The following is a 27,862-nucleotide window of genomic DNA, read 5'->3' as shown; positions in this document are numbered from 1 at the left end:
CAGAAGGGGATATTTTGGCTGAAAGGCACACTTTGGCAGTAAATTGGTCCTAAGGATCCCAGCATTATTTTTATTGTCTTCTTGTTTGTGTTCAAGGGAAGTTCAAACAAGGGTGTCTCTGTGGTCACGGGGAAGTGTTAAGCTGTCTCAAAATTTGTTCTTAATCTCATAAAATCCCTCTTGATCTGCATCCCTGAACTAAGGTGGTAGTTTCCTCTGCTCATGGGAAATGTCTCAAGATAATCCCGTACTGGCAAGGTGTTTTAAAATATCTAAACCCTCAAAAATTCATGACCTGGAAAACTGTTTTCACTTTCCATGAGACTCAGAGCAGAGAAGTCTAGGATACAAGCGCGATACAACCTAATTTCAGTTGCTGACAAAGGAAATTTGTTTTCCCAAGAAGCATTTCTTCAGGAAGTTGAAGAATTGATGAGAGGGATGACACTGACTTGATTATTTCCTTGTAAAGGGGGGTTGGGCACTACCACAATAATTATTTTACAATAATTCCTAGTATGAAATTGAAGATTGTCAATCACAAACTTTGGATTTTTTATTAGGATTAATACTGCTTTCTTGTTACTTTGTTACCAACTGAAACTTTAGGTCTTGACAAAATAGATTTATTCACTGAATCTTAATTTAAAATTCCCTTAAGATACCTTTTTCCTTCTATCCCATTCACTAAGTGTTCAAATAAATAATTTATACCTCTTCCAAAAAAAGGATTTTAAGAGTTCTGTGTAGTTGTGTATACCCTATCCACTGGATATTCTTTCTTTCCATCTTATCTCACCTCCCTATGTTGTTCTAGGGTTCTATATCTTAAAGAGAAAAAAAAAAAAACACCGGATGAGTCTGCCAGATTTTTAGCTTTGCTCTTTTAGACCAGTGTCCCCACTCTCCCTGCCCCAGGAGTTCTGATGATTTTGCCCATTTGGTATTAGGCAATTATTTATTCATTTTTTGAGAGAGAGAGAGTGCAGGCAGGGAAGGGGCAGAGAGAGGGGGACAGAGGATCTGAAGCGGGTTCTGTGCTGACAGCAACAAACCCGATGTGGAACTCAGGAACCATGAGATCATGATCTGAGCCAAAGTTGGACACTTAATGGACGGAGCCACCCAGGTGCCCCAGTATGAGGCAGTTATTTTTTTAAGTTGCTATTCCTCCAGGTAATGTGTATTTCAAATTTGGATTTTTCAAAGTACAATTTGTTTGTATTGGATTTTTCTTTGTAGAGATGAGAAATAATCCATTTTTTTAATGTCTGAGAAAAAATTCCAAGGCATTTAGTATTTTTGACAAGAACTTCTGTTTACTTGGTTCTTTAGTTCTTGAGAACTAATTATTTACTTGGATGTTTTTCTATTACTGTCATTTTTATATAATATGTGTGTATTGTTTGTTTGAAATGTTTTAAGTATTTACTCTTGTGTAGAAGTTTGTGATGATTTCTAAAGAAAGGATGAATGCTTAGTATCTTCCATGTTTTCTTCACTTGTTGGTGTGTTTTCACTCTTCATATTTAAGATTAAAATAAAGAAAAATCTTTCTTTCCATTCTTCATCTCTCCCCATCTTCTTCTCCCCCACAGCCCTGTTTCCTCCACCCCTTTCTTCTCTCCTCTGCCAAGAAGGAGTACGAATGGTAGTTGACCACAGAAAGTCCTCTAAATAGACATGTCATATCTACTCCTCCAGGTCAGGTCAGGTGATGGGAGTTGTTGTCTTAGTTGTCTTCTATCCTGGGAGCCAGAAGGTAGTGCTCAGCTCTCTTTCCCTGGACCACACTTCTTAAGTTTAAAAAAAAAAAAATATATATATATATATATATATATATATATATAAAATCACACACACACATATAATATATACATATATATGTATATGTATATATACACACATACATACATACAAAGTCCAACTAAGCAGTTGTCTTCCTCCCCTTTTCAGGTGTTTTTCTTCCCCTTTTGCTCTAACAGAGGGCACACACACATAGACATGTAACTTTGTAAAAGTTTTATGTTTGTTTTTTCCGTAGTAACTTTAGAGCACTTGGGGAGGGAAGGGAGAAATACGGGATGAGGTGTGTTTGGGTGAGTCATGGATTTTTAGTAAATGGGGTGAGAATGTAGCAGGTTAATTGCAATAGTTATTGGCAGGTTAGAACTCAGATGGGTTAGAGTTGTCAGTGTTCTCCCACTTCACCACTGAAGAATGAAAACATCAGAGCAAAGAGGGGAAATTATAAGAAAATGTGGTGGCAGCTTAAGTGTGTTGGTGAATTTGGAGGTTATTTCTAAATTTAACTTGCAAAATAGGCAGGATTTTATTTTTAGACACAGAACCATAGAAAACAAGAGATACAACTAACTTGGAAGTTTTACTTAAAAAAAATCACCTTATTTGTTTGTAAGACAGCTTTTTCATATACATTGGGGAAAACAAAGTAAACTAATATAGGTGAAAATTATGATTTTGGATTTATAATGTATATTCTCAAAATTCATTCAATCAGTGTGCTCCTTCAAGTACTTTAATTTAAAGTGGGGCCCAGGTCCATTTTTGGAATATTGCATTTAGGTGCTTTGCATTTAGGTGGGGCTGAAAATTTCCAGTTTCAAAAAAAAAAAAAAATACTGGTTATGTAATTATGAAACATTCACCCAAATAAACAGTTAACTGTTTGTATCTGTGCTTGTTAGTTTTAACTAGTACATAAAGGTGTTGTCTCTTAGTCAATAAGGGAGCAAAATCCCTTCCTTATTTACAGTAGAATGTATATTCTGATTGAACACTCAAATGCATTTATAAGTTTGAATCCCAAATAAGTTATTAGCAAATTTACCTGGTCCCAGTGCATCCACTGATTCTAAAGAACTGCTAGGTATGATTGAGTTATTTGAAAACAGTAAAAATTTAATAGGGGATTAGTACCATAGACACTATGTAGTCATTAGCCTCTGATGTGACAGCCACTTTTTATTCCATGAATTCAAAGGGTGGCTTACTTTTCCATAGAAAGGCTATGATTCTCGAAATATAGAATGATAATTTGGTAGAAAGATGAAAATAAAAGATTTCCTTTAGAAGCCTCCTGGATTTTAAAATGCTGATTTGCCGGGAGCGAATTGATTGAAAATGTTATCTGACTTGTACGTTAAAATGAGATTTAAATAATTGATTTAATGAGAGAGAGAATATTCAGTTACTGAAGTAATGGGTTGGCAAAGCCTTTAGAACAGAATTATTTAGTCCCAGTTATAAAGGATTGCACCTTTAATCAGGGTGCTTAATTTGATTTCTTGAATGTATCTGTGGCTTGTCTGACAAGCTTGGTAACAAATGAGTTCTGAATTGTAGGAACTGATCAAAATGTAATCAGTGTCAATTGCCATTGTTGTAGTTTATTGCATGTTGCTGTCAGTTGCTGTAATCAAGAACTGTTGAAGTGCTTTAAAAAGTCTCCAGACTTTTGAGTAATTGACTTCATATGTATGATGTTATGGCTGTGAAATAACCATCACTTCCTGTTTTACTTTGTTTCTGGAAAGTTTGAGAATAGCACAGTTTGAGATAGGTGAGTTGTCACCTATCCTTCCTCATGCCCAAGCCTAAAGTTTTTTAAGTGACATGCCTGACTGAATGCAGTGGTCCCGTTCTGACAGGCTTTTCTTTTTAGTGCCTTTAAAGAGGAAATACTAACAAGATGTTTCCTCCCCTATATAGACAAATACAGTGTAAGAGAGGGAAAAAAAAGTCTGAAACAACTAGTTTTCTTGGCTCTTAGTTGAAACATCATTCTGGAGTGAGGGAGAAATCAAGTCTTTTCCTGGAATGTCTGATTTTTTCCTTTGGATGATGGGGTGTAGAAAACGAGGCAAGTTTCTACTGATTATTTAATATCTGTCATCATAACCCATTTACTACACTTCCCTTTGAGTAGGAACCACCACTGAATGCTTATACTTCTAGTGACTCGGTTGTGGTAATTGCCTACTCATTTAAACAAGGTACACATTGCTTATTTGCTTTGCTACTCTTTGTAGTTCTGTGAGAGTGTTTACATGATCGCTGTTTTGTAGATGAAAACCCGGAGTTCAGACCGGTGTGGATGTGACTTGGTTTGAGTGGTGTGGCTGCTTAGGGTGGCCGTGAGGATTTAAGCCCAGGTTTGTGAGAACATGCTGCACTCATTCCTCTCTGGTGCCAAGCCGCCGTTGAGTACAGTAGCCCAGCCTTGTAAGGATCAAGGTGCCACCGTATACAGAGTGCTGGCCTTTCCCTTTCTGTTTCCCACCCTCCTTTCCTTTTATTTCAACCAAGACTCATTTCTTCCCTTTTATTTTTATTTATTTTTAATTTTTTTAATATTTTATTTTTGAGAGAGAGAGAGAGTGAATGAGCGAGCAGGGGAGGAGCAGAGAGAGAGAGAGAGAGAGAGAGCGCGAGAGAGAGAGAGCGCGAGCAGGCTCTAGGCTCCCAGCTGTCAGCACAGAGCCTGACACAAGGTTCAAACTCACGAACCTCAAGATCATGACCTGAACAGAAGTTGGACGCTTAACCGATGAGCCACCCAGGCCCCCCTCATTTCTTCTTTTTTAGAATTTACTGTCTCCTTTCCCCTCCCTTGTTTGTTTGTTTGTTTGTTTGTTTTGTTAGCCATACATCTTTTTCTGTAGAGTTTATTAGCTATTTGAAAGGGCATCTGGAAGAAACACATCATTAACACCCTTTCGGGACAAAGAAAACTAGTTTTAGTTAGAATGAATGTCAGAAGCGTTGCACAGAGGCTTCCAATAAATATTTCTTAGATGAATGTATAAATTACGATGTTAATGTCAAAGTTGAGTTTAAATTTATGTATTACCATATTGCTATTTTGGTTGATCATGCATTAATCTTTAGAAAGATAATCTGTTGAGTCCAGATCTTAGAAGCGTGGGACCAAACTTCCTGTCCTTTCTTCCCACTGACTTGTCATTTTGCCATTAACAGGGCTGCCTGTTTCCCTTGTCATAACACAGCGTGATAACAGTAATGCCACCTGAAACATGGTAAAATGTATAGATACTGTAGATGCCACATGCCCCAAGCCCTGACTGTGGGGTAGTGTCTTTAATAATAGAATAACTACCACCGTGGCGGTCATCACAGCTGTGTATGCTTTGTAGTTGTGAATATTGAAATGTCTGCTATGCCTAGGTCTTCCCTCCTTCCAGCCCCATCTTATCCTTTACCTTGATCTTCACTATGGGTTTTCCGAAGTTGCTTACAAATGTCTAATAATAGAACATGGCTTATAATAGAAGAAATTTTGTACGTTTTTATAAGGACTCCCAGAATTAATTATTTGTGGTTTGGCCATTTAAAAATGGAAGCTTTGTGAACCAGTCAAGAAGACCTTTGGATGTCCAAGGTTTTAATTATTGTTTTCTTGCCTGCTTGCTCACCAGATGTAAAAACATGCAATGAGGTGGACCTGGAGAATTCTGTAGATTGGGAAGTGAAGACAATAACAAGTGCCCTGAAACAGTATTTGAGGTAAGCTCCTCTCAGTAACAGGAGGGAGGCGTGGGCTCTTGGGTATCTAACGTGTGGTAGATGCCAACGCTGCCTGGAGATCTCGATCATTGAGTTCAACCTTACAGAACAGGAGGACATTCATGATGGATCTGTGTCTCTGAAAGTGCCATCAGTAGTAGTTGAATGTCTGTTGTTAGGTAAATTGCAAAACAGAATCGGAAAAGACAAAAGTGTGTGAAGTAGATGTCTATTGTAGATGGGAGTTTTGGGAATTAAATGTTATGAAGCAATGAGGAAGAAGGCCATTTATCAATTTTTATCGAACCTTTTATTTATGTTTTAGGCTACAATGAAGAATTTTTTTTGGTTTAAATTTAAACCATTGAGTCTAGGGGCACCTGGGTGGCTCAAATGGTCAAGCTTCTGACTTGAATTCGCCTCAGGTCACGATTTCACAGTTCCGTGAGGCTGGGTGCCACATCATTCTCTGCTCTTGCTTTCTCTGTCTCTCTCAAAAATAAATAACCTTAAAAAATGATAAACCGTTGCACCTAGAGGCTTATAATGATAACACATAAATACAAAGCTATTTTTTAAAGAAGTTTATTTGAAGTTTTAGGATAAACTTAAGTTTTGCATTTATTACAGAAAATATTTAGGACCAGAGTTAGAATAGGGCTCAGCATCTCTATGGGTGATTACCCTTTTTATAAAGAAGAAAGGAACTTAATGATAGAAACCTTGAGGTTAGATGAAGAACAATACCAAGTGAGTGAAAGAATGAAAAAAAATTATGATCGTAATTCTTTTTTTTATTTTTTAAAGTTTATTTATTTTGAGAGAGACAGAGCGTGAGTGGGGGAGGAGCAGAGAGAGACTCCTAAGCAGGCGCCATGCTGCTGGCACAGAGTCCAATGTGGGGCTCAAACTCAGGAAACTGTGAGATCATGACCTGAGCTGAAACCAAGAGTCAGATGCTTAACTGACTAAGCCACCCAGGTGCCCTACGAATGTAATTATTTTATTTTATTTTATTTTATTTTATTTTATTTTATTTCATTTTATTTTATTTCATTTTATTTTCATTATTTTATTTATTTTTTTTTAGTGTTTATATTTGAGAGAGATAGAGACAGTGTGTGAGCAGGGGAGGGAAAGAGGGAGATAGAGAATCCGAAGCAGGCTCCAGGCTCTGAGCTGTCAGCACAGAGCCTGATGCGGGGCTCGAACTGAGGAGCTGTGAGATCATGACCTGAGCTGAAGTCGGTTGCCCAACCGACTGAGCCACCCAGGTGCCCCGACCCACGACTGTAATTCTTATGCTGCGGTTCTGTTGGGGATTTTAATAGCAAATGGCTTTGCTCCCCTAGCATTGTTTCTTTTTAACCAACACGTAGGATCGTGTTTCAGGTAGATAGTATTTGGGTTTGAATGAGCACATAGAATGAAATGTTACTATATAATTTATATGTTGAGTAGTTCATCTTTTTGAAAAATTCCAAGTCTGTGCAACCACAGACAGTTAAGTATACTGAATCCTCATGGCTCCATTATCCTGCTTCTGAAGTTACCAACACTCTACCCTTCTTGTTTCTTCAGTCTCCCTACCTGCTACTTTTTTTGGATACTATTTGAAAGATTTTCTAAACCACCCTATTGCTTCCCCCCTAAATATTGAAGTATATACTTAGAAAAAGATAAGGACTTAAAAAAAGAGTGTAGAAAGACAAAAAAAAAATAGTTACCATACCCAACAAAATTAATACCATCTAATACTCAGTCCATGTTTGAATTTTCACTGATTTTTTTTTTTTCCAAAAGGTCTTTTTATATTTACTTAAATTCCGACAGGGTTTGAGTAATGTCAACACATTTCATTTGATTGATGTGTTTTAAATCACTTTTAATCTGCATAGTCTCCTTCCTCTGCACAGCTTTCTTCCTCAGCGTTTTCTTGTTTGTTTGCTTATGAACCTGGGTCATTTTTAAATAGAATTTTCTACATCTTAGGGCAGATTGTGTCATGGTGTCATTTAACATGTTTCTCTAGCCATCATATTTCCTGTAAACTAACAGTTAAATCTATAGGCTTTATTAGATCCAGGTTAGGTTTTTAGAAAAAAAATGATTTATTGCAAGAATACAGTATAGTGGTGGCATATTTTTCCTGTATTATATCAGGAGGCCTGTGTTATCTGGTTGTCCCACTTTTTAATGAAATTAAAATTTATCAGTGGGTTCAGACGTGTATTACCTATTTTTGAGTGTTTTATTTCGACAAGATATTTTTAACCACTGTTTAATTTTTTTCCCTTAAAGTATTAAGTACAGAATTGCACTTAATATCCCTAATTGATAAAGGGATAAAATTAAGGCTAAACCTATGTGCTTATGGCTGTCTTCCTATCTGCCACTGATGGTCACTAACTGGCTTGGATGAGAATTATGGACAAAATTAATCTCCTTAGCTCCCACCTTGGGATTAGAATGTAAGCTTCCTGAGGATAGGCACCGTATGTGTCTTGTTCATTGCAGTGTCCCCAGCATCTAGAGCTGTACCTGTCACTCAGAGACAGTGCTTCCTGACTGGGGAAATTTTGCATCCCCCAGGAGATACTTGGCAATGTCTGGAAATATTCTTGGTAGTCATGATTGCTGGAAAGGGGGTGCTACTGGCATGTAATGGATGGAGGCCAGTGATGGGCTGCTAAACATCCTACAGTGCAGGAGACAACCCACCCTTGCTCCCGTATGTACAAAATAGCAATAGTGCTGAGATTGAGAAAGCATGTAATAGATGGAGAGAGAGAGGGATATAAAAATACGATGAGTTGCATATGTTAACTTGATGTGCAAAGGATGCTGCCGCTCCAGGAGGGAGCTTTAAACCCATTTTACTGTTTGGTAAAATCATGGCTACTAGAGTTAAAGGGATTAACCAAGGTGACTCAGTTATTGGTGTGGAAACTAAGGGGAAAAATCCAGTTCTTTTGTAATAAATTGCATGTTTTTTTCTCCCTGTTCCACACCAGTTCTTTTTTTTTTTTTTTCCTTGTGGGATAAGTAGTTTAATAAACTTAGAGGATCTTTTTATTGAGTACCGTAAGTAAAATTTCTTTTTGGTTCTTGATACTTACTGAAGCTAGTCCCTTATCGCTCTTGGTCTTGTGTTGCTTTTTCTGCCTTTTTCTCTCTTTGCGTTGCTTTATCCTTTTGAATTCTGCTTTTAAGCAAACATTGCCTAGAGAACAACATTATGAGATGCTATTATTATATAACTTCACTCCTAACAATATACACAGTCTGCCTGAATGTGATAAAGTGATTATCATAAAATGGCAGATGCCTTGGGAGATTTTGAAACTTAGGTTGCTGTTCTTTCCCCTGTGTTATTTTTAGCAACTAAAAATGCAGTAATTAGGATTTAAGTAATACTTTTTCTGGTGGTGCACCAAATGGGAGAAAACAGTTTGTATTTTGGCTATCTGCTTATGGCCTGAGCGTGTGCATTTCTTTCAGTACAAGAGGTAATAACAGTGTGATGGTCAAGAGCATGGTTGGAGCCAGCCTGCGTGGGTTGGAATCCCAGCTTTGTCACTGAAGGCGCCATAGCACAAGTCGAATATAGCTTTTCTCACCACAAAAGCTATTGCTCTTGAATTCTTCTCTACGCAAATAACCCAGCCATCATATTGGATGGGAGGCTGGAGGTGGAAGAAGGGAAATAGCCAAATCCCTCAAACCCTAGGAGAGAGATAAAGATGTGCAGCACATACGTGTATGGCATCTCCCTTTTTCTTGTATTGACTTGAGGCAAAAATTCTTTACTTGTGTGTTTCAGAGGGCTGAATACCAGCTCTCTGATTGAGTACCTATCTTTTCAGACCATAATTTCGATTTTCAGCAATGTGTTCATTACAATGGGTTCCCATTGTGAGGGGACAGATGAGCTATCTTGTGAGGTTTTTAGTAAACTGACTTTACCTAGAGGGAACTTTTAAAGCCTGGAAACTAGAATGGAAGTTTTGGGGAAGAAAATGCCTGCTTAGATAAATATTATGATTTATGTTCTTAGATCCCAAGGGGTGGCAAAGAGAGGTAGCTCAAAACATGTTGGATGGCAAGTTGAGAGATACAGTGACTCAGTATAATACATTTTGTGTGGAGAACGTGTCATTTTTATTACTGCTTCCCAAACTTCAACAATATTTAATACTTACTATTTATGCTGTATTGACTAGCAGACATATGGCAATGGTAGAAGTAGCTCATCGAAGATACCTAGGTACAAGTTCATTTTTATTGGAAAAGCAATGCTGTCCGTGCTTTTCCAAATGTTCTCTCCCCCCCCCCCATTTTCTTCCCAGTACCAGTTAGCTTTCCTTCTGTGCCAAGCCGTCATTTTCCTTCCTTGCCATTTTCTACTTGTCCGTATTTTGAAACAAAAAAACCTAAAGGTTTATTTCTTTTTATTGAGGCTGTGGTATAATTGCTTTTATTTTTCTTCTTTAAATGAGAGCGTAGGAGATGAAGGGGAGGGAGAGGGGAAATAAGAAACAGCTTTTCCTCACTAGGGCTTTAAGTTTTAGTTAATGTGCCTACAGTTGTTATGTGTGTGTGTGTGCATATGTTTCCTAAGTGGTGTGTAGGGAATATAACCTGTAAATATGTTTTTGCACCTGTTTTATTTGCTTTATAAACCACTTTATTCAAGTGAAGTTGACATATAATAAACAGAACATTTTTATAGTGTACCTTTTGATAAGTTTGACATATGTGTTTATGCCTGTAAAGCAGTCAAGATAATCAGGATAGTGATCCTAACCACTAGCCCCCAAAGTTTCCTCAGGCACCTTTGGAATCTCTCTCTCCCACCTTTCCCTTTCACTCCCTCATTCCTAGGTTACCACTGCCCTGCTTTCTTTCACTGTACATTATTAATTTGCTTTTTTTATAATTTCATATAAATGGAATAAAAATACATCTTTAAAAAAATCTGGGTTCTTTTATTCAGCATAATTAGAGATTCATTTGTGTTGTGGCAAGTCCAGTAGTTCATTCTTTCTTGTTGCTAGTGTTCCATTGTATGGATACACCACAGATTTTTATGGTTCATTCCCTTGCTGATGAATATTTGGGTTGTTTGTAGCTTCTGGCTATTACAAATAAAGCTACCAAAAACCTTTCTGTATAAATCTTTGAGCAGACTTACATTTCTCTTGGTTCAAGCCTAGGAGTGGAATGTCTATCTAGATTGTATGTTGGATATATGTTTAATAGTTTGGGAAACTGACGAACTGTGTTTTTCCAGAGTGGTTGTATAAGAGTTCCATTTCCTTTACACCCTTGCTAACTCTTGATATGGTCAGTCTTCTTCATTTTAGCCATTGTAATAGCTGTATAGTGGTAGCTCATGTACTTTTTTTTTTAATGTTTGTTTATTTTCAGAGAGAGAGGGAACATGAGTGGGGGAGGGGCAGAGAGAGAGTTCCAAGCAGTCTCCGCACTATCAGTGCTGAGCCTGATGCAGAACTCATGTCAGGAACCATGAGATCGTGAACTCAGCCGAAATCAAGAGTCAGATGCTTAACTGACTGAGCCACCCAGGCACCCCTCTCATGTACTTTTGTTTTTCATTTCCATTATGACTGATAATGTCAAGCTTTTCTACGTGTGTATTTGCATTCTCTGTATCTTCTTGGGTGAAGTGTCTTGTCTTTCATGCAATAAAAAAAAAAATGGAGTTATTTGTTCATTTGCTCTGTTTTGATAATTTTTTAATGTATTTTGGATACAAGTCCTTTCTCAGATACGTGTTTTGCAAATGTTTCTTCAGTCAGTGGCTTGTCTTTTCATTCTCTTAATAGTGTGTTCCAAAGGGCAGTCAATTTTAATGTGCTGCAGTTTATCAGTTTTTCTTTGTATGAACTGTACTTTTGGTGATGTGTCAAGAAATCTTTGCCTAATCCAAAGTCACCAAGGTTTTCTTTTCTATTTTCTTCTAGAAGTTTCATAGTTTTAGGTTTTACACTTAGATTTGTGATTTTTTGAGTTAATTTTTATGTAAGATACGATATATGGATCCAAGTTCACTTTTGAATACGAATGCCCAGTTATTCTAATACCATTTGTGGGAAAAGCGCTCTTTTTTCCCCTGAATTATCTATTTAGATGATCATACAGTTTTTTTTATTTTAGTTTGCTAGTGTGGCAAATTGCATTGATTTTTGTTTTAATATTAAGGCAGTATTGCATTTGTGCCGTAAACCCAACTTGGTCATGATGTATTATCCTTTTATGTATCTGTTGAATTTGAACTTTGCTGATTCTATTTAGAATAGTTGCATCTATATTCATAAGTATTAAGGTTTGTTGCTTTCTTGTAATGTCTGTAATTTTGGTACTAGGGTGAGGACATCAAAGAATGAGTAAGAAAGTATTCTTTCTTACATTTTCTGGAATTTGCATAGAATTTGCATAGGATTGGTATTATTACTTTGGTAGAATTCACCAGTGAAGTCATCTGGGCCTGGGGTTTTCTTATTGGCAAAATTTTTAACTACAAATTCAGTTTCTTCAGTAGATGTGTTACCTGATTCTTCTGGAGTGAGCTTTGGTAGTTTGTGTCTCTCAAGATATTTATTCTTTCATCTAAATTACTGAATTTGTGGGCATAAAATTGTTCATGCTATTCCCTTATTTTCTTTTAAATATCTTTAGAGCCTACAGTGGTTTTACAATTATCTCTACCATTCTATCATTCCTGGCATTAGTAATTTGTGTTTTCTCCTTTATTTCCTAATTACTCTGCCTAGATTTATTATTTTCATTGATTACCTCAAAGAACTGCTTTTGGATTCATGTACGTTTTCTATTTTTCTTGTTATCTTTTTGTTGATTTCTGCTCTGATCTTTATATTTTTTCTGTTCTTTTGCTTATTTGGGGTTTAATTTACTCTTTTGTTTTTTTGTTTTGTTTTCTAGCTCTCTAAGATGGAAAGTGAAGTCATTGGTTTAAGATCTTTCTGTTTATATAGGTGTTGAATGATATAAATTTACCCCTAAATACTGCTTTACTAATAACGTCCCTTAAATTCTGATATGTTATATATTCATTTTGCTCAAAATACTTTCTAGTTTCCCTATCTTTTGGGTTTTCCAGATATCTTTCTGTTACTGGTTTTTAATTCATTTTTTTTCAACCTTTTTTTTTTTTTTTTTTTAAATTTATTTTTGGGACAGAGAGAGACAGAGCATGAACGGGGGAGGGGCAGAGAGAGAGGGAGACACAGAATCGGAAACAGGCTCCAGTCTCCGAGCCATCAGCCCAGAGCCTGACGCGGGGCTCGAACTCACGGACCGCGAGATCGTGACCTGGCTGAAGTCGGACGCTTAACCGACTGCGCCACCCAGGCGCCCCAATTCATTTTTTATTGTAATCAGAGAAATAGCTGGCGTAAATTGAACCTTTTAAATTTACTAAGAAAGATTTGTTTAATGGCCTAAAATATGGTTTATCTTGATAAATGTTCCATGTGTGCTGGGAAAGAATGTGTTTACTGCTGCTTTTGGATGGACTAGCACTTAGGTGAAGGACATATCAATTGGATAAAATTGGTTGATAGGATACAGAAGATGTGAATAAAGCTAACTGATTTTTTTTGGTCTACTTGTCTTATCACTTATTAAAACAGAGAGGTATTTAAATCTCTTGCCATAGTTGTGGATTTGTCTGTTTCTCCTAATAGATCAGTTTTTGCTTCATGTATTTGGAAGCTCCTGTTGTTAGATTTGTTAACATTTAGGATTGTTGTCTTGTTAATTGTCCTTTTTATAAGTATGAAAGGAACTCCTTTATCCCTACATTTTTCTTATCTTTTGTCAATGTCTTAAATTTGTGTGTGTGTGTGTGTGTGCGTGTGTCTTTGACTTTTTTTTTTCTTGAGCATTTGAAGAGGAATTTCCAGGTTACACAATTTAAACCTTTTAAAGATTTTTAATATCTTGCCAGATTGCCCTCCAGAAAGACTGTGCAGATTGATACTTGTCTTAGTGTTCTTGAAGTGTTTTTATAGAGTGCAGAAATCTGGTCTTCTAAAATTTAAGATAATGTATAAAAGTTGAGTGAACTGTAGCATTCTGTTGACCACAGGATAAAATATACTACCATTTGTGTAATCTGCTTGGTAGAAAATTAAAATTATATGTGTAATTTTCAAGTTGTCATGTATTTTACATCATATCTTTTATTGTTTCATATGCATAAGCCAAAAGTGGATATCATGTTTCTCTAGTAGAGATATGTAAGAGAAGAGGTTATGATATTTGTTTAAACTTTTTAACATATTTTGTAATGTCTTCAGTTGATATTCTAGAGATGATTTTCAGAATTTTATGCTTACATTTGGTTGCATTGAATGTTTGTCTCTAAATAAGCTAATATGTGGAAGGAAGTTTTATGTAAAAAATCAGATATTTATAAAGGTACTTTCCAAGATTAAATATGAAATATTATGTGCTTAGATCTGATAGGGATTTGTGGCTGCTTAAGCTTTGGTAGTACCTGATGCAAATAGTGCTTTATAAGGTAATCCATTGGATTTATGTATCTTTTTGATATGTAAAAATGTTTCCTAGGGAAGTTTTACACAGTAAATGATAAATGCATATCATGCTTATAACCTTTTATAAAAAATGAGCACAAAGAGTATAGTGACCTGTTTGGTAATTCTGAGCTGTCCTTTTCATACAGGAGTCTTCCAGAGCCTCTTATGACCTATGAGTTACACGGAGATTTCATTGTTCCAGCCAGTAAGTATGATGTAGAGGTGCAGAGACAGTTGGATGGTTGACAGTGTGTTTAAACTAAAATTTCCATGTGAAAAATCTAACTTCGTGTTCTTGTAATCTGTGTTAAAAATAGAAATCACTTCAGAAGGTGTTTGGTTTGTTCTTTTAGAGGGTGAAAAAGAGGGACAAGTAATATATCCATTCATTCATTCACATTTATTTATTGCCTACTTTGTGCTAGTCACTGGTAGGTACTGGGTACATGGAACCGTGAAAGGATTTCTGCCCTCAGGAGTCAATTCTCTAGCAAGTATTTGGGCACACGCACCTCCCACTGTCCCATAAAACATATAGTAATGGCATGAACAAAGCGTTATGGGAACCCACAAGTATTTAACTTGCAGAAGGTTGGGGAAGATTAGCAGATTTGGAGAGATTAGCAGGTTGGAAATGGCTTCATATAGAAAGATATTTAGATGGAAATTACAGGCAGAAGGAGTATTATGAGATAATGCCAGAAGCCCACACAGTATCTGATAGAGAGTGAATTATATGTGATAAAATGTTAAATAAAAAAGGCCTATAGTCGGTAGAATTTTAATTTGTGATTAAATTTTTTGTGAGTCATAATCATTTGAAGCTGTCTTGTTTTCTCTCTATTCATACACTTAAAAGTTTTTGTGTTTGACACGTGGTGTTTAATCATCAAAGTCTTCTGAAATACATTGGTGCTAGGTATTTAATAGTTAAGGAGATGAAGGTTGAGACACGTTAAGTAACTTGCCAGATTATAGGGATCTTTATTTAAAATTCAAAACCCAAGCTCCACTGGCTAAAACCTGCAGTATTGGTTTTCACAGGTGCACCGACAGTAGCTATAATCGTATTTTCATTTCCTCCCCACCCCCCCACCCCCCTTGGATGTATTCCATAGTTTAATCTGTTGAAAAATTCAGAGTAATCCCTTTGGGTCCTATGTTACTGCTGCCCGAACATTGCTTTAAATGTTATCTTCTTGTGAGGTCTTTGGTCCAGCCAGTGTAAAGGTTCCTAGTGTGTTACAGAAGGAAGCAATGTGTAGGCCCAGCTAGACTGTACATATAAAATAGGCCTTCGGAAAAGGCAAAAATGTGGTTCTACTCACTTTTGTTTTCACGTGGAAGAGGATTTTTTTTTTTTTTTTAAGAGAATTTGTATGATCAAGGAAGTGGGGGAAAATTTTCTTGGCAAAAACTCAAGCAAAGACTTAGTTGTTTTGATTTCTTCCCTGTGGCATTTTTGGCAAACTGGGGAAAGAGAAATTAAACTCTAGTTGGAGGACAATTGTTTCATGTTGTTCGCCTTAGAGACTGGAAAAAGCAGAAGAGTGCCAGTTTTAATCTAGACTCCTTTGAGAATTGGAGAAAGATAAAGTGATTATGGAAAAAGGTTTTAAATTACCACAAGTTAGTGTCATTATGATCATCACGCCTTATAATTGAAGCCAGTGTGTTTGAAATTCTAATGTCAATGTTGTTTGCCAGATGAAGTCTTCCTAAGAGGCGAGGACTTAGGAGTGGTAATGAAGTCTATGGTGGTAGGAAATGAGTTTAAGGAGTTTGTCGAGACTGTGCTTGAACAATGTGGTAGAAGAGATTGCATAAATATAAACTGTATCGTGCCCTACTAGACCTGTACCTTGTGTTTTGCCTCCTGACTTTCTGGGGATGCTGTAAGAGAGTCTTGACAATGATTTGAGTAACAGGCCTGTTTCAAAGAAATACTGTAGCTGCTGTAATTATTGGCATGTATTTTCACCCAAGTGGAATTGCAGGTGGAACGGGACCTGTAGTTACCTTATTTAATGAGAAAAAGTACATGTGTTCAATGGGTGTATCCAACATTCCCAGTGTAGACTTTAATTTGTTATTTGAATCTCTGTGAGTGCCCCTCTCTCTATTCACAGTGCCTCATTTAGGAAGGAGTGTGCGAGCAAATTGTCTAATATTCCTCACATCTACTTTCAAGTATTGCATGAAACCGTTGCAGAAGTCAGGTGGCCAAAATTAGTCTCCTCTTCTGAATATTGTTGGAAAATGGGGATTGCGGTCAAGTTATCATTTTCTGTTGACAACGGCAGAGATTACCTTGATGTACGAAAGTGTCTGTTAGCAGAGCTGACTGCTAAAATTACCAAGCATTGCCAGTCTTTGTTACCGCCTCTCACACCAGCACAGAAACTAATTTTTGATTCCTTCCAGTCATGTGCGGTGGTTTCCATCTGTTCTGTGCTATTGAGATGGTCTCTTCTGCCCTCCCTGCTGAGAATTCTGAAGGTTTCTCCTCGGTCCCTTTATTTTCTCCCTCTCGATTTTTTTTTTTTTTTTTTTTTTCCTGTAGACTTCTGTTCAGAACCCATGGGTTAATTTCTGGAGTGCATGATACAAATAGAAATTTCATTTGATTTTTGTCACCACAAAAGACAAACAGTTTTTGTTCTTCATTCTTAAAAAAATACTGACTGTTCAGTGCTGGATGCCTTAGGAAATTAATTTTTCTTGTTCTTTTTTCTTTTTTTCTTTTTTAGAGAAAATTGAGAGTTGACTAAACCCTCTCAGCTGAGAGAATTAACTGAAATTGCTGAAAGTAACTAGAGTCTATCGGTCTAGGGAAACCACTCCTTTGTTTCGCTTTTGCTTGTGCACGCAATACTTCACTTCTGACACTTCTGGTCACCAACTGTGTGGGATATTTTCCCCATGCCAACCAGTTCTGTGATATCAGCTGAGCATCCTACAATTCAGTTCAGATTCTGTCTACTTGGAGGTAGTGTCAGATCCCCCAGGGTCAGGGCTCAATCCCACGAGACTGCCCCACTTCAGACACCAGTCACAACTCCTGGGTTTTCCACGGGACTTCTGACTGACTAGAAATCAGAGTTTCACGACCTCCACCTTTGGTATGATAATTTCTTAGAATGGCTCACAGAACTCAGGGAAACACAAACTTATATTTTCTAGCTTATTATATAATGAAAGATATGCTAGAGGATATGATGAAAAGCCAGGTGAAGAGATACATAAGATGAGATACAGAAGTGTCCTGAGTGCAGAGACTTCTGTCCCTGAGAAGTTGGGGTGCTCCACCCTCTGGACATGTACATGTGTTCACCCATTCTGAAGCTCTCCAGACTCTACTGTTTTTATGGAGGCATCATCATGTAGGTATGATGGATTGTGAACTCCACTTCTAGCCTCTTGTCCCTCTCTGGAGAATGGGAGGTGGGGCTGAACATTCTGAGCTTCATGTTATAGCTTGGTCTTTCTGATTACCAGCCCCCATCTAGGAGCCCACCAAAAGTCACCTCATTAGAACAAAAGATGATCATAGCACTCAGGAAATTCCAAGGGACATAGGAGCTCAGTGTCAAATATTCCTATCACTTAAGAAATTACGGGGGTTGTAGGAATTTTGTGGCAGGAACTAGCATCAAAGACTAAATATTAGAAGATTCTCTGAGCACTCGTATTTACAAGGCTTTCAGAAGCTCTATGTCAAGAATCAGAAACAGAGACTAATATATATACTTCTTATTACTTCACAACATCTATCTTGTGAGAAAATGTAATAAGCTTTTAGTATAGAAATTCGTAAGATGAAAACACAGTTTACTTGGTCTGTGCAGGAATGCAAAAGATGTGCCCACCTGGGGAAGGCTGGGGTGTCTACCGGAAGGTGTTAACCCTATGGCATTTCTTACCTCTGAGAAGGTTGCAGTCCATGGTCTATGTGTTAGTCTTCCAGGCTCAGAGTCCTTGCTATATCATATTGATAAAAATTGGACCCATTCTGGATTGGACTCATGTTAAGCTTAGTTTGAGAATGACAGCTGTAGCTTGGATGCCTAATATGGCATCACACAAAAATATTTACCCCCGAACAAGAACACTTGTCTTGCTGTGTTCTGTATGTTTTCTTTCTGTAGTCAGATTACTTGGGAAGCATAATCATAATCACAAAGTTCTTAAGTCATTTATGATGAAAAATACAACTATTACGGGATCCAGGACACTGGTATTTGCCTAACTGGAATGTTCTATTCTTGTTGATAAACTTGCATAGGAAGCAGGAAAATCATGTGGTCTTGGTTGGGAAAGACTTGAAACCTGGACATTAAAGGAACTGAATGCCTAATGATATTCAGCTATTTTAGCCTGATATATTCATTTCTCAGTGGATAGGGTCTCCCACAGAAGAACTGGAATACTTGATGTCTGTTGAGTGAGGCACCTGGGGAAGTGTTTGCATATTTACTGCTAATGTTTTCCTAAAATTACAGTACTGTTGACTTATGACATTTAAATATTGAAATAATTTAACATTTATCTGCCTGGGTAGCTTTGATAAGCTCCAGTAAGCTGTGATCCTGTCTTTTTCAGTCTCTTTTGTTGGCACAGCATCCTAAGCACATAGACCTTAAGTGTTGTGGATGCTGATTTCTAGCTCCACAATTGTAAAACATGCTTTTGCTATTACAGTAAACTAATTTCCTGGCATATGTTAGGAATTTGGTATTATGATTAATTCAGTATTCTAGATTTTTAAAATGGTATGCTTTTCATTATATAGTTTATATAAGTTAAAACATAATGAAATGCACAGAGCATAAACAACTGAAGATAATTTATCTAATTATATAATTTATCATTTAGAAAGCTTTTCTTGAGTACCTTAGTTATTACTAGGTTGTAGCCACTTGGAAATGAAATGCCTATTTAGTAGAGATTTCTGATTAATGTCAAAATGAAGCAATGTTTTGAGAAAAAAGTAATTTTACTTTAAAAGCCTTACTTCCAAATATTCTTCTTTTTGAAAGAGGAAAAAAAAGCATACTTGAAAAAAGTGTGTGTGATTTCAAATGAGATGGATGTGGGAGGGGCACTCAAAGAAGGAAGTGGAAGGCTGTAACTCTAATTTCAAAACCAATTCTACTATTTTTAGAAATGAAGAACCTTTTCCTGAGAGGGTGGGAAATGATTTCTGTAGCTTGTGTTTCTGAATAAACAGTAAATCCCCAAATACTAAAATTAGATTTTCTTTGGGAAAAAAAGATTATTAATGACGCGATAGACAACATGAGTTAGAAGTAGCTTTTTTAGTGCAAAGTTTTAGAAAATTTTCAGTTTTGAATGTATAAAATTTTTACTGTTGGCGGTTATCCTTTCATTCCTTTGGAATATTTTTACTATTTTTCAGAGTCCCAACTTTAATTTTTTCCCCATTCATTCATTCATTCATAGCTTATTTATTTTGTGAGAGGCAGAGAAAGAGGGAGAGAGAGAATCCCAAGTAGGCTCTGTGCTGTCAGCGCAGAACCCAGTGTGGGGCTTGAACCCATGAACCATGAGATCATGACCTGACTGGCAATCAAGAGTCTGATGCTATGGGGCGCCTGGGTGGTGCAGTCGGTTAAGCGTCCGACTTCAGCCAGGTCACGATCTCGCGGTCTGTGAGTTCGAGCCCCGCGTCGGGCTCTGGGCTGATGGCTCGGAGCCTGGAGCCTGTTTCCGATTCTGTGTCTCCCTCTCTCTCTGCCCCTCCCCTGTTCATGCTCTGTCTCTCTCTGTCCCAAAAATAAATAAAAAACGTTGAAAAAAAATTAAAAAAAAAAAAAAGAGTCTGATGCTTAACTAACTGAGCTACCCAGGTGCCCCAGGAAAATGTTATTTTTTAAAAATTCATTTCATCTTTCTCCAGCTTTGATTTGATAAGGCATTACCTTGGTTTTAAGTCTAGATAAGAAACTTGATTGTAATTAATCACCTAATTTGTGGGGTTTTTTTTGAAGTATAGTTAGCACACAATGTGATGTGAGTTTCAATTATATAACATAGTAATTCAGCAAGTCTCTTCATTATGCTATATTCATCACAAATGGAGCTACCATCTGTCATCATGCAATGTTATTACAATACCATTGACTGTTTCTCCTATGCTGTGCCTTTCATCCCTGTGACCTATTCATTCCATCACCGGAAGCCTGTACTTCCCACTTCCCTTCACCCGTTTTGCGCATCTCCCACCCCACCCCCTCACCCTCTGGAAACCACCTGTTGGTTCTCTTTGTTTATGAGTCTGTTTCTGCATCTTTTGTTTGTTCGTTTGTTTTTGTTTTTTAGATTATACACTTAAGTGAAATCATACGGTATTTGTTTTACTCTGATTTGTTCACCCCTCTAGGTCCATCCATGTTGTTGCACATGACATGAGCTCATCCTTTTTCAAGACTGAGTGATACTCCTTACCCAAGTCTTTAGATAGTTATACTTTTGTTTTCAGTGAAACTTAGTCTGTATCTAAGAGTTTTTATTATGTAATATGATTTGATTATTTTCTACTTTATCAGGTGCCTTTTCATTTCGTAGCCTTTTGCTTCCTTTGTCTTTAGCAATAACTGTGTCCTGTGCTGTGAAATCTCATTCCTCACTCTAAAATATTACTGTTGGAAGTATAAACTGGCACAGGCTTACCTTTACAATCACTGGAAGCAACTCCTGTGTTCATAGAATTTGATGGTGTTGTGTTCCTTTTAATGACATGGAGAGATGTCCATGGTATTTTAAATGAAATAGGCTGTTTGCACGTTTTGTTACAAAAACAAAATTATGGAAGGTATAAACCTAAAATTTGTCAGCCTAAGTTGGGAAGGATGACATTTATTATGAGTAGCTGAATATAAGTGAACTTTTTGTTGAAACATAATAGAAATATACATGAATAATAAATATATAGCTTAATGATTTTTTTTTTTTTTTTTTTTTTTTTTTTACCAATTAATGGTAGCCATGTTATCAGCCCTGGATTAAGAAGTAAGACATTTCATAGTTCCAGAAGCTCTTCCTAATACTCACACAGTCACTATGGCATGTAAGCACTCCCCTGACTTTTTTTTTTACTAAAAAATTTTTTTTAATGTTTTTTTATTTTTGAGACAGAGAAAGAGCATGAACGGGGGAGGGTCAGAGAGAGGGAGACACAGAATCTGAAGCAGACTCCAGGCTCCGAGCTGTCAGCACAGAGCCCAATGCAGGGCTCGGGCTCACGGACTGTGAGATCATTACCTGAGCCGAAGTCAGATGCTTAACTGACTGAGCCACCCAGGCAGCCCAGCCCCTGACTTTTGATACCATAGTTCCATAGGTTAGGATTGCTGCATTTGACTGTGTGTAAATGGGAATCTCTTCTTTTGCATTCAGCTTCTCTTGCTCATCTTGTGACATTTTATCCATGTGGGGTGAATCAACAGTTCATTCACTCTCCTTGTGGTACCGGTTTCCACTGTATGAACATAACCACAATGCATTTATCTGTTCTACAGTTGATGGAGACTTGAGTGGTTTCACTTTGGGGGTTAACAAGAGTGTTACTGCTATGAGCATTCTAATGTGTGTCTTTCAGTGAAAATTTATGTGCATTTCTCCTGGTTTTGCGTAGAATTTTTGGGCTGTGGGTTGGAATGTGTGTGTTCAACTTCAGGGGGCATAGCCAAAGAGTTCTCCAAAGTGATTGTGCCATTTCATTGTTCCCATGTAGTTAGAGTATGACAGGTCCAGTTACTTCATATCCTTGCCAGAGCTTAGTATTTTATTCATTTAGAGCCATTCTGGTGGTGAGAAGTTGTAGCTCATTGTGGTTTTATTTTTATTTCCCTGATAAATAATGAGGTTTAGCACTTTTTCATATTTTTATTGGTTTATTGGCTAATGTCTTTCGTGAAATTCCTCCTCCAGTCTTTTGCTTATTTTTCTTTGGGTTGTCTCTTTCTTTTCTGATTGATTGATAGTTCTCCATAGTCTGATTGCAAATCCTTTCTCAACTATATGTATTTCAAATTATTAGTGATTTTTTTTTACTAAGTTCTTTTATCTACATTTTCTGACATTTTAACAGAGCCAATATTTAGTTTTTACAAGAAGCAAAGAGTAAAACCATTATCATTTTGAAGAAGCAAATTCCCTAAATCAGGCAAAGACAAAAACCATATTATCTCACTTACATGAGGAATCTTAGAAAAGACGAAAACAAGCAAATTAATAGATACAGAGAACAGATTGGTGGTTGCTGGGGGCTGGGGAGTGGGCAAAATGGGTTAAAGGAGTTGAAAGGAAACAAACATCAGTTATAAAAGGAACAAACTTCAGTTATAAAATAAATCATGGGGATGAATGTACAGCATGGTGACTACAGTTAATAATACTATACTGCATATTTGAAAGTTGCTAAGAGAGTAAATCTTGAAAGTTCTTATAAAAAGATTTATAACTGTGTGGTAATGGATATTAACTAGATATATTGTGATGATATCTAGGATTATATACAAATATCAAATCATGTTGTATAACTGAAGCTAACATAATGTTACGTGTCAGTTATATCTCGATAAAAAACAAATTCCTATTTCTTGATCTGCTTTACCTTTCTTCCCCTTTCCCTTCCATTTCTTGGTTTTCTGAACGAGTGGTCTGAAATTCTGCTTTCTCTGTCCCCTCCAGCCACCCATGTTTTAGCCTTCTTGTGTTACTAAAGAGGGGATCCCGACTGGCAAACTTAGAGGTGGGTGTCTGGGCTCTCCTCCTGGTCTTTCTGTTCCCTAGTCCCTTGTTAACTATTGATACCACTGGCTACCCAGGCCTTGCACTTTTCTTCTCACTTCAGTTTCTAATGATAGTGAACCGTCTGGTCCTTCCTCTTCTTCCTCCTCCTGTGCTTTGCTTAGCCCCCAGTTGGCATCTCCTGTGCACCCCTCTGGAGATGTCTTCCCAGCAGGGCCCTCTTAGCTTTCTGGAGTGGTTGGGCAGCCTTGGCTGAGTGCTGGAGGCCACTCCCTCTGAAGAACACTGCTACCTTTATCTCTAACACCTCCTACCTACCGTTCCCAGCTCCCAGTTAGATACCAGGCCCTTGAACATCCCTTCCTCCTTCACTCCCAACCATCATCTTTCCCCTCAAACTGGCAACGTCTCCTCTGCTCCTGTCTGTCAGTGGGACTGACCATACTATCACATGACCCAGGCGTGAAACAGTGGTCATCTTTGCCTTCTTCCTTTGATCTGCAGCCAGTCTGAGGCTAGATGCTGTCATTCTGCCTCTTCCATAGTAGCTCTCACTCAGTAAGTAATACAAACAATAGAGATGATGGCACTTGTTTGTTCCTGTGGAGTTTTGTGCTTTGCAGGTGTTACGTCACTGAATCCTATAATGGCTTTTTGAGATAGTATTGTTAACTTCATTTTGCAGAGGAGGAACTGAGGCCCAGAGAGGTTAGGTACCTTGCTCATGGCCACTTTTTGTCAGGTGGAAGAAGCAATTCTAAATCCTGCTTACAGGCTGTGCTTCTTCGCTCTACTTCCTTCCTTGTAATTCTACTTCCCGTCCCCCTTCCTGCCTCATCGCTTCTTGCTCAGATAGCATTTCCCTCCTAATTTGCTTTTTTTTACCCCATTCTAATCCATCTTCCAAAAAATGTCAGGTATGTCTTCCCCAAATTTAACTCTGTTCGTCTCTTTTCCCAGCCTTACTCACAGTGACTACTTTAGAACCAACAGGAAGATGGATTCTTCAAATTTGCTTTTATAAACCAAAGTTTGGTGTTGGACTTCTTATAAGGTTGAAGTGCTCTCTGTCAATAGGCTGTGTATTTTCTCATACTGTTTGCAGAATCTGGAATGTGCCCCTTATGCCTCAGTTCTGCTTTTCCTCAAATTCTTCAACGCTCAAGACCCAACTCAAATGTTCTCCCTTCCCTGAAACCCTTCCTCTGCTGCTGCAGTCAATTCTCCGTGAACCTCCAAGCAGTCTGTCACTGTCCTTTCTGCTGCAGTAACTGATCACTGAATTTTTATCAGTCACTTCTTTGACATCCCTGAAAACACCAGTGGAATTCTCTATAATAAGCATTTTATTGATTTGTTTGATAATTTTTGGTTAAGAACACAATAAAGGGAATTTGGGCACATTGCTGATAAAAGCTGTGGATAATCCATTCCAAAGTCTAAGGGATAAAGTGAATGTGTGAGTTCTCTAGGGCTGCTGAATGGCTTACAACAGTCAGTCAATCAATCAATCAGTAAGTAAGTAAGTAAGTAAATAAGATTCATTCATTCACAATTCTAGAGAATAGAAGTCGAAAATCAAGGTGTACGTTGACAGGGCTAGCCTCTAAAGGGTCCAGGGAAGGCTGTTTCCTTGCCTCTTCCAGTGTATGGTGGTTCGCAGCAACCCTTGGCCTTTCTTGGTTTGTGGACACATCACTCCAATCTCTGCCTCCATTGTCACATGATATTCTCCCCTTTGGCCATCATATGGCCATCTTCCCTTTGTGTCTTTGTTTTCTTACAAGGGCACCAGACAGATTAAACCACCACCCTACTCCGAAATGATCTGTCTGATCTGACCTGATGTCATCTGCAATGACCTTATTCCCGAATAAGGTCATTATGTTAAGCATGTCTCTTTATGCTGATGTTTTGGCATCTGGGGCTTTACTGACCCTGGGGAGCCTTCTCTCCTGGGTCTAACCAATTCCTTGAGATAGGAAACTGAGCATGTTTTCCATATGCCAACCAAACCAGAGCCCCTTTTCTCTTCCAAACTCTGTCTTTTGGGCTCTTACACTCCAAGTCAGTATTCTCCTGCCCTAATCAGGGCCAGGTACCAGACATCTGAGCACAGCCCCTGTACCTCAGAGCCTGCTGAAAGAATTCAAGCCAACCAGTCATTCTAACTCTGCCTCACCTATTCCTTCACATGGAAACCACAATAAAGACCCTTAACCACACTTTCCCCTTCTTCCCTCTGCCCCTCTCCTGACCCTGGCACAGCCTGAGGTGGTGTCCTGTGCCTTCTGTTTCTAGGGATGTGTGAGTATAAACTTCTTCCTTCAAGTCAGTTGTTTCTATGTTTGTGTGTCTTACCATACCTGGTTAAAACAAACCCCACGCACATTTTAAAACAGGTATGTTCTGAGCCGCTGGAGGTTAGGGCTTCAGTGTATCTTTTGGAGAGAGAAAATGCAACCGGTAAGTGGGAAGAATCTATCTGCTGATGTTTTACTTGCATTCCATTGTGGGGGCAGTGAGCCAGTGACTGAACTCCTTCAAGTGACGGGCAGACTGGAAGTGTAGCGTGCCAGGATGAGAAGCTGGAGTAGCCCTCTGTTCTCAAACATCACCCCAGGGAGAGGCACTAATTGCGTTTGCATGGAAATTACCTCATAGGAGAGGCTCAGAGACTAAGGAGAATAAGGCAAAAGATAGCTTTCCTCTCTCTCTCTTTCTCTCGAGAAGTGGCAAAATACATTTAAATTCTCTGTTTAAAGATGTAGAACAGATGAACCTTTTGTAATGGTTGATTTTTAGGACTGTATTTGATTCTGAGTAATCTGGGTTTTTTTTTCTTCTTTCTCTTCTTCTTTTTTTTTTTTTTTTAAAGAAAGTGGAAGCCCAGAATCTCGCGTCAATGCTATCCATTTCTTGGTACACAAACTGCCAGAGAAAAATAAAGAAATGCTGGATATTTTGGTGAAACACTTAACAAAGTAAGCCTCTTTTTCCTTCTAACTTTTTCTGTTTCACTCTGGGTGCTGTGAAGGGTTCTTGGATTTGTAACAGTTGGAAGTGGGGCTGTCTACACAATACCGGGGGCCACGCCTGGAAAGGCAGGCTGGACATTTGACTCACTGTGTATGTCTTGGACAAGACCATTGAAATATGATGCTTTCGTGAAGTCGTATAATTATTTTCTTAACATCACTGCCAGCAACTTGGGGTTTGATTGGAAGTAAAAGAAGAGAATATTATACACTTCCCTGTACACAGATTCTGGAAATGTGATTATAAGTCTGTCAGCAAATTTAGCCTGGTTTCACACCTACCTAACTCTAAGTTTGAACATGTCCTTGAAGTTTGTTTAATCCAGTAATAGGTAGTAATTTCATAGGATCCATTCTATTTTTTATTCCTTCTTTAAAAAGCAAGCAAAATCTAATCGCTCAGTGGAAAAATTAGCCCTTTCTTCAAATATAAATGATTCTTAGATCACTATAATTATAGAATTTTAGAGGTAAGTGGAAGCTGAAAAATGCTGTTTTAGAATTTATTTTTTTATTTTATTATTTATTTTTAGTTTACATAAAAAGAAACTGAAGGCCAGGGAATATTATGACCTGCCAAGTGTCCTACTACTGGTATAGCCATTCGTTCATTCAACACGTACTTACTGAATGCCTTTTTTAGGTGCTAATGGATACATAGATGAACAAAGATGGACAAATTCCCAGCTTTCATGAAGTCCCTTCTTTCTAAGAGGAAAAAAATCATCATCAGATTACAAATAAAAATACAAAATAATTTCACATAAGTGGTTAAAAAAAATAGAGCGAGGGGTTAGAGAATATATATTGGGTGTAAGACTACAAAGAGGGTTATCATGGAAGGTATCTGGAGGATGAGACCTTTGAATTGAGGTCTGAATTAAGTGTCAGGGCTTGTGAGAACAGTTGTCCAGGTTGCTCAGTGCACAATGTATTGGGCCAAAGGGGAGAATGCGGGTGCTCAAGTTCTGGGTGCTTGTGAAGCCAGTTCTTGCAAGAGTGCCATACAGTCTGGTCATTACTGGAAGCCAAGGGTATACATGTCTGGGGAAGGAGAGGATATTCTAAGTAGAGGGCAACAGTAAATGAAGATCTTTGAGGGGCATAAGCCTAGCATAAACATAGATTTGTTAAGAACGCCATTGTGGTTACAGCAGGGTGTCACAAAGAGAGTAATAGGAAGGTAGGCAGGGGCCTCATCATCTAGGGTCTTGTCAGATCCTGTTATTTCAGACATTGAGACATTGAGGACAATGGAGTCTCTTGACTCCTTTTTTTTTTTTATTGTATTGTATTGTATTGTATTGTATTATTTTTGAGAGAGAGACAGTGCAAGTGGGGGCAGGGCAGAGAGAGAGGGAGACAGAATCTGAAGCAGGCTCCAGGCTCTGAGCTGTCAGCACAGAGCCCGACGTGGGGCTTGAACTCACTGACCGCAAGATCATGACCTGAGCCGAAGTTGGACTCCCAACCGACTGAGCCACCCAGGCACCCCTTCTTGACTCCTTGTTTTTAAGGAAATACAGAGTTGGAGAATAATGTACATTCCTCAGTTATTGCCTCTCTTTTAACTGGAGACCTATCTTTCCCCCCACGTCTATGTTAGTGTTTCACATCACTCCAAGCAGAACTTAATGACTGTGGCAAATTTGGGAGTGGTGTTTGGACCAACTTTGATGAGGCCCCAGGAAGAAACTGTTGCTGCCATCATGGATTTGAAGTTTCAGAACATCGTTGTGGAAATCTTAATCGAAAACCATGAAAAGGTAAATTCTCTGTTGTTTTCTCCTTAAGGAAATTCCTGTTTTTGGCTTTACCACCAGATGAAACTGTCCTCTAAGATCCTCCCTCCCCCATTAAATGATGATATTACTCTGATGATGAGCTTGGTTCTGAGAAGAAGTTTACTTGGTC

The 27,862-nt window shown here is 38.0% G+C and overlaps 1 protein-coding gene across 2 annotated transcripts in view; it reads left to right on the top strand.

Moving 5' to 3' along the window:
- Nucleotides 1–27,862, top strand: part of ARHGAP10 (Rho GTPase activating protein 10) — a 326,505-nt gene that overhangs the window by 195,098 nt on the left and 103,545 nt on the right. For both annotated transcript variants that reach the window (XM_043567800.1, XM_043567809.1), the window contains 4 exons: nucleotides 5,460–5,547; nucleotides 14,282–14,340; nucleotides 25,789–25,894; nucleotides 27,555–27,714. In XM_043567800.1, the coding sequence (XP_043423735.1) occupies nucleotides 5,460–5,547; nucleotides 14,282–14,340; nucleotides 25,789–25,894; nucleotides 27,555–27,714 (413 nt within the window). The remainder of the gene's footprint in view (nucleotides 1–5,459; nucleotides 5,548–14,281; nucleotides 14,341–25,788; nucleotides 25,895–27,554; nucleotides 27,715–27,862) is intronic.

The sequence above is a fragment of the Prionailurus bengalensis genome, chromosome B1 (genome assembly GCF_016509475.1).
Source record: "Prionailurus bengalensis isolate Pbe53 chromosome B1, Fcat_Pben_1.1_paternal_pri, whole genome shotgun sequence".
NCBI classification, from domain to species: Eukaryota; Metazoa; Chordata; class Mammalia; order Carnivora; family Felidae; genus Prionailurus; species Prionailurus bengalensis.
The sequence above is the reverse complement of the archived record's forward strand: the minus strand, read 5'-3'. Positions and strand labels throughout refer to the sequence as shown.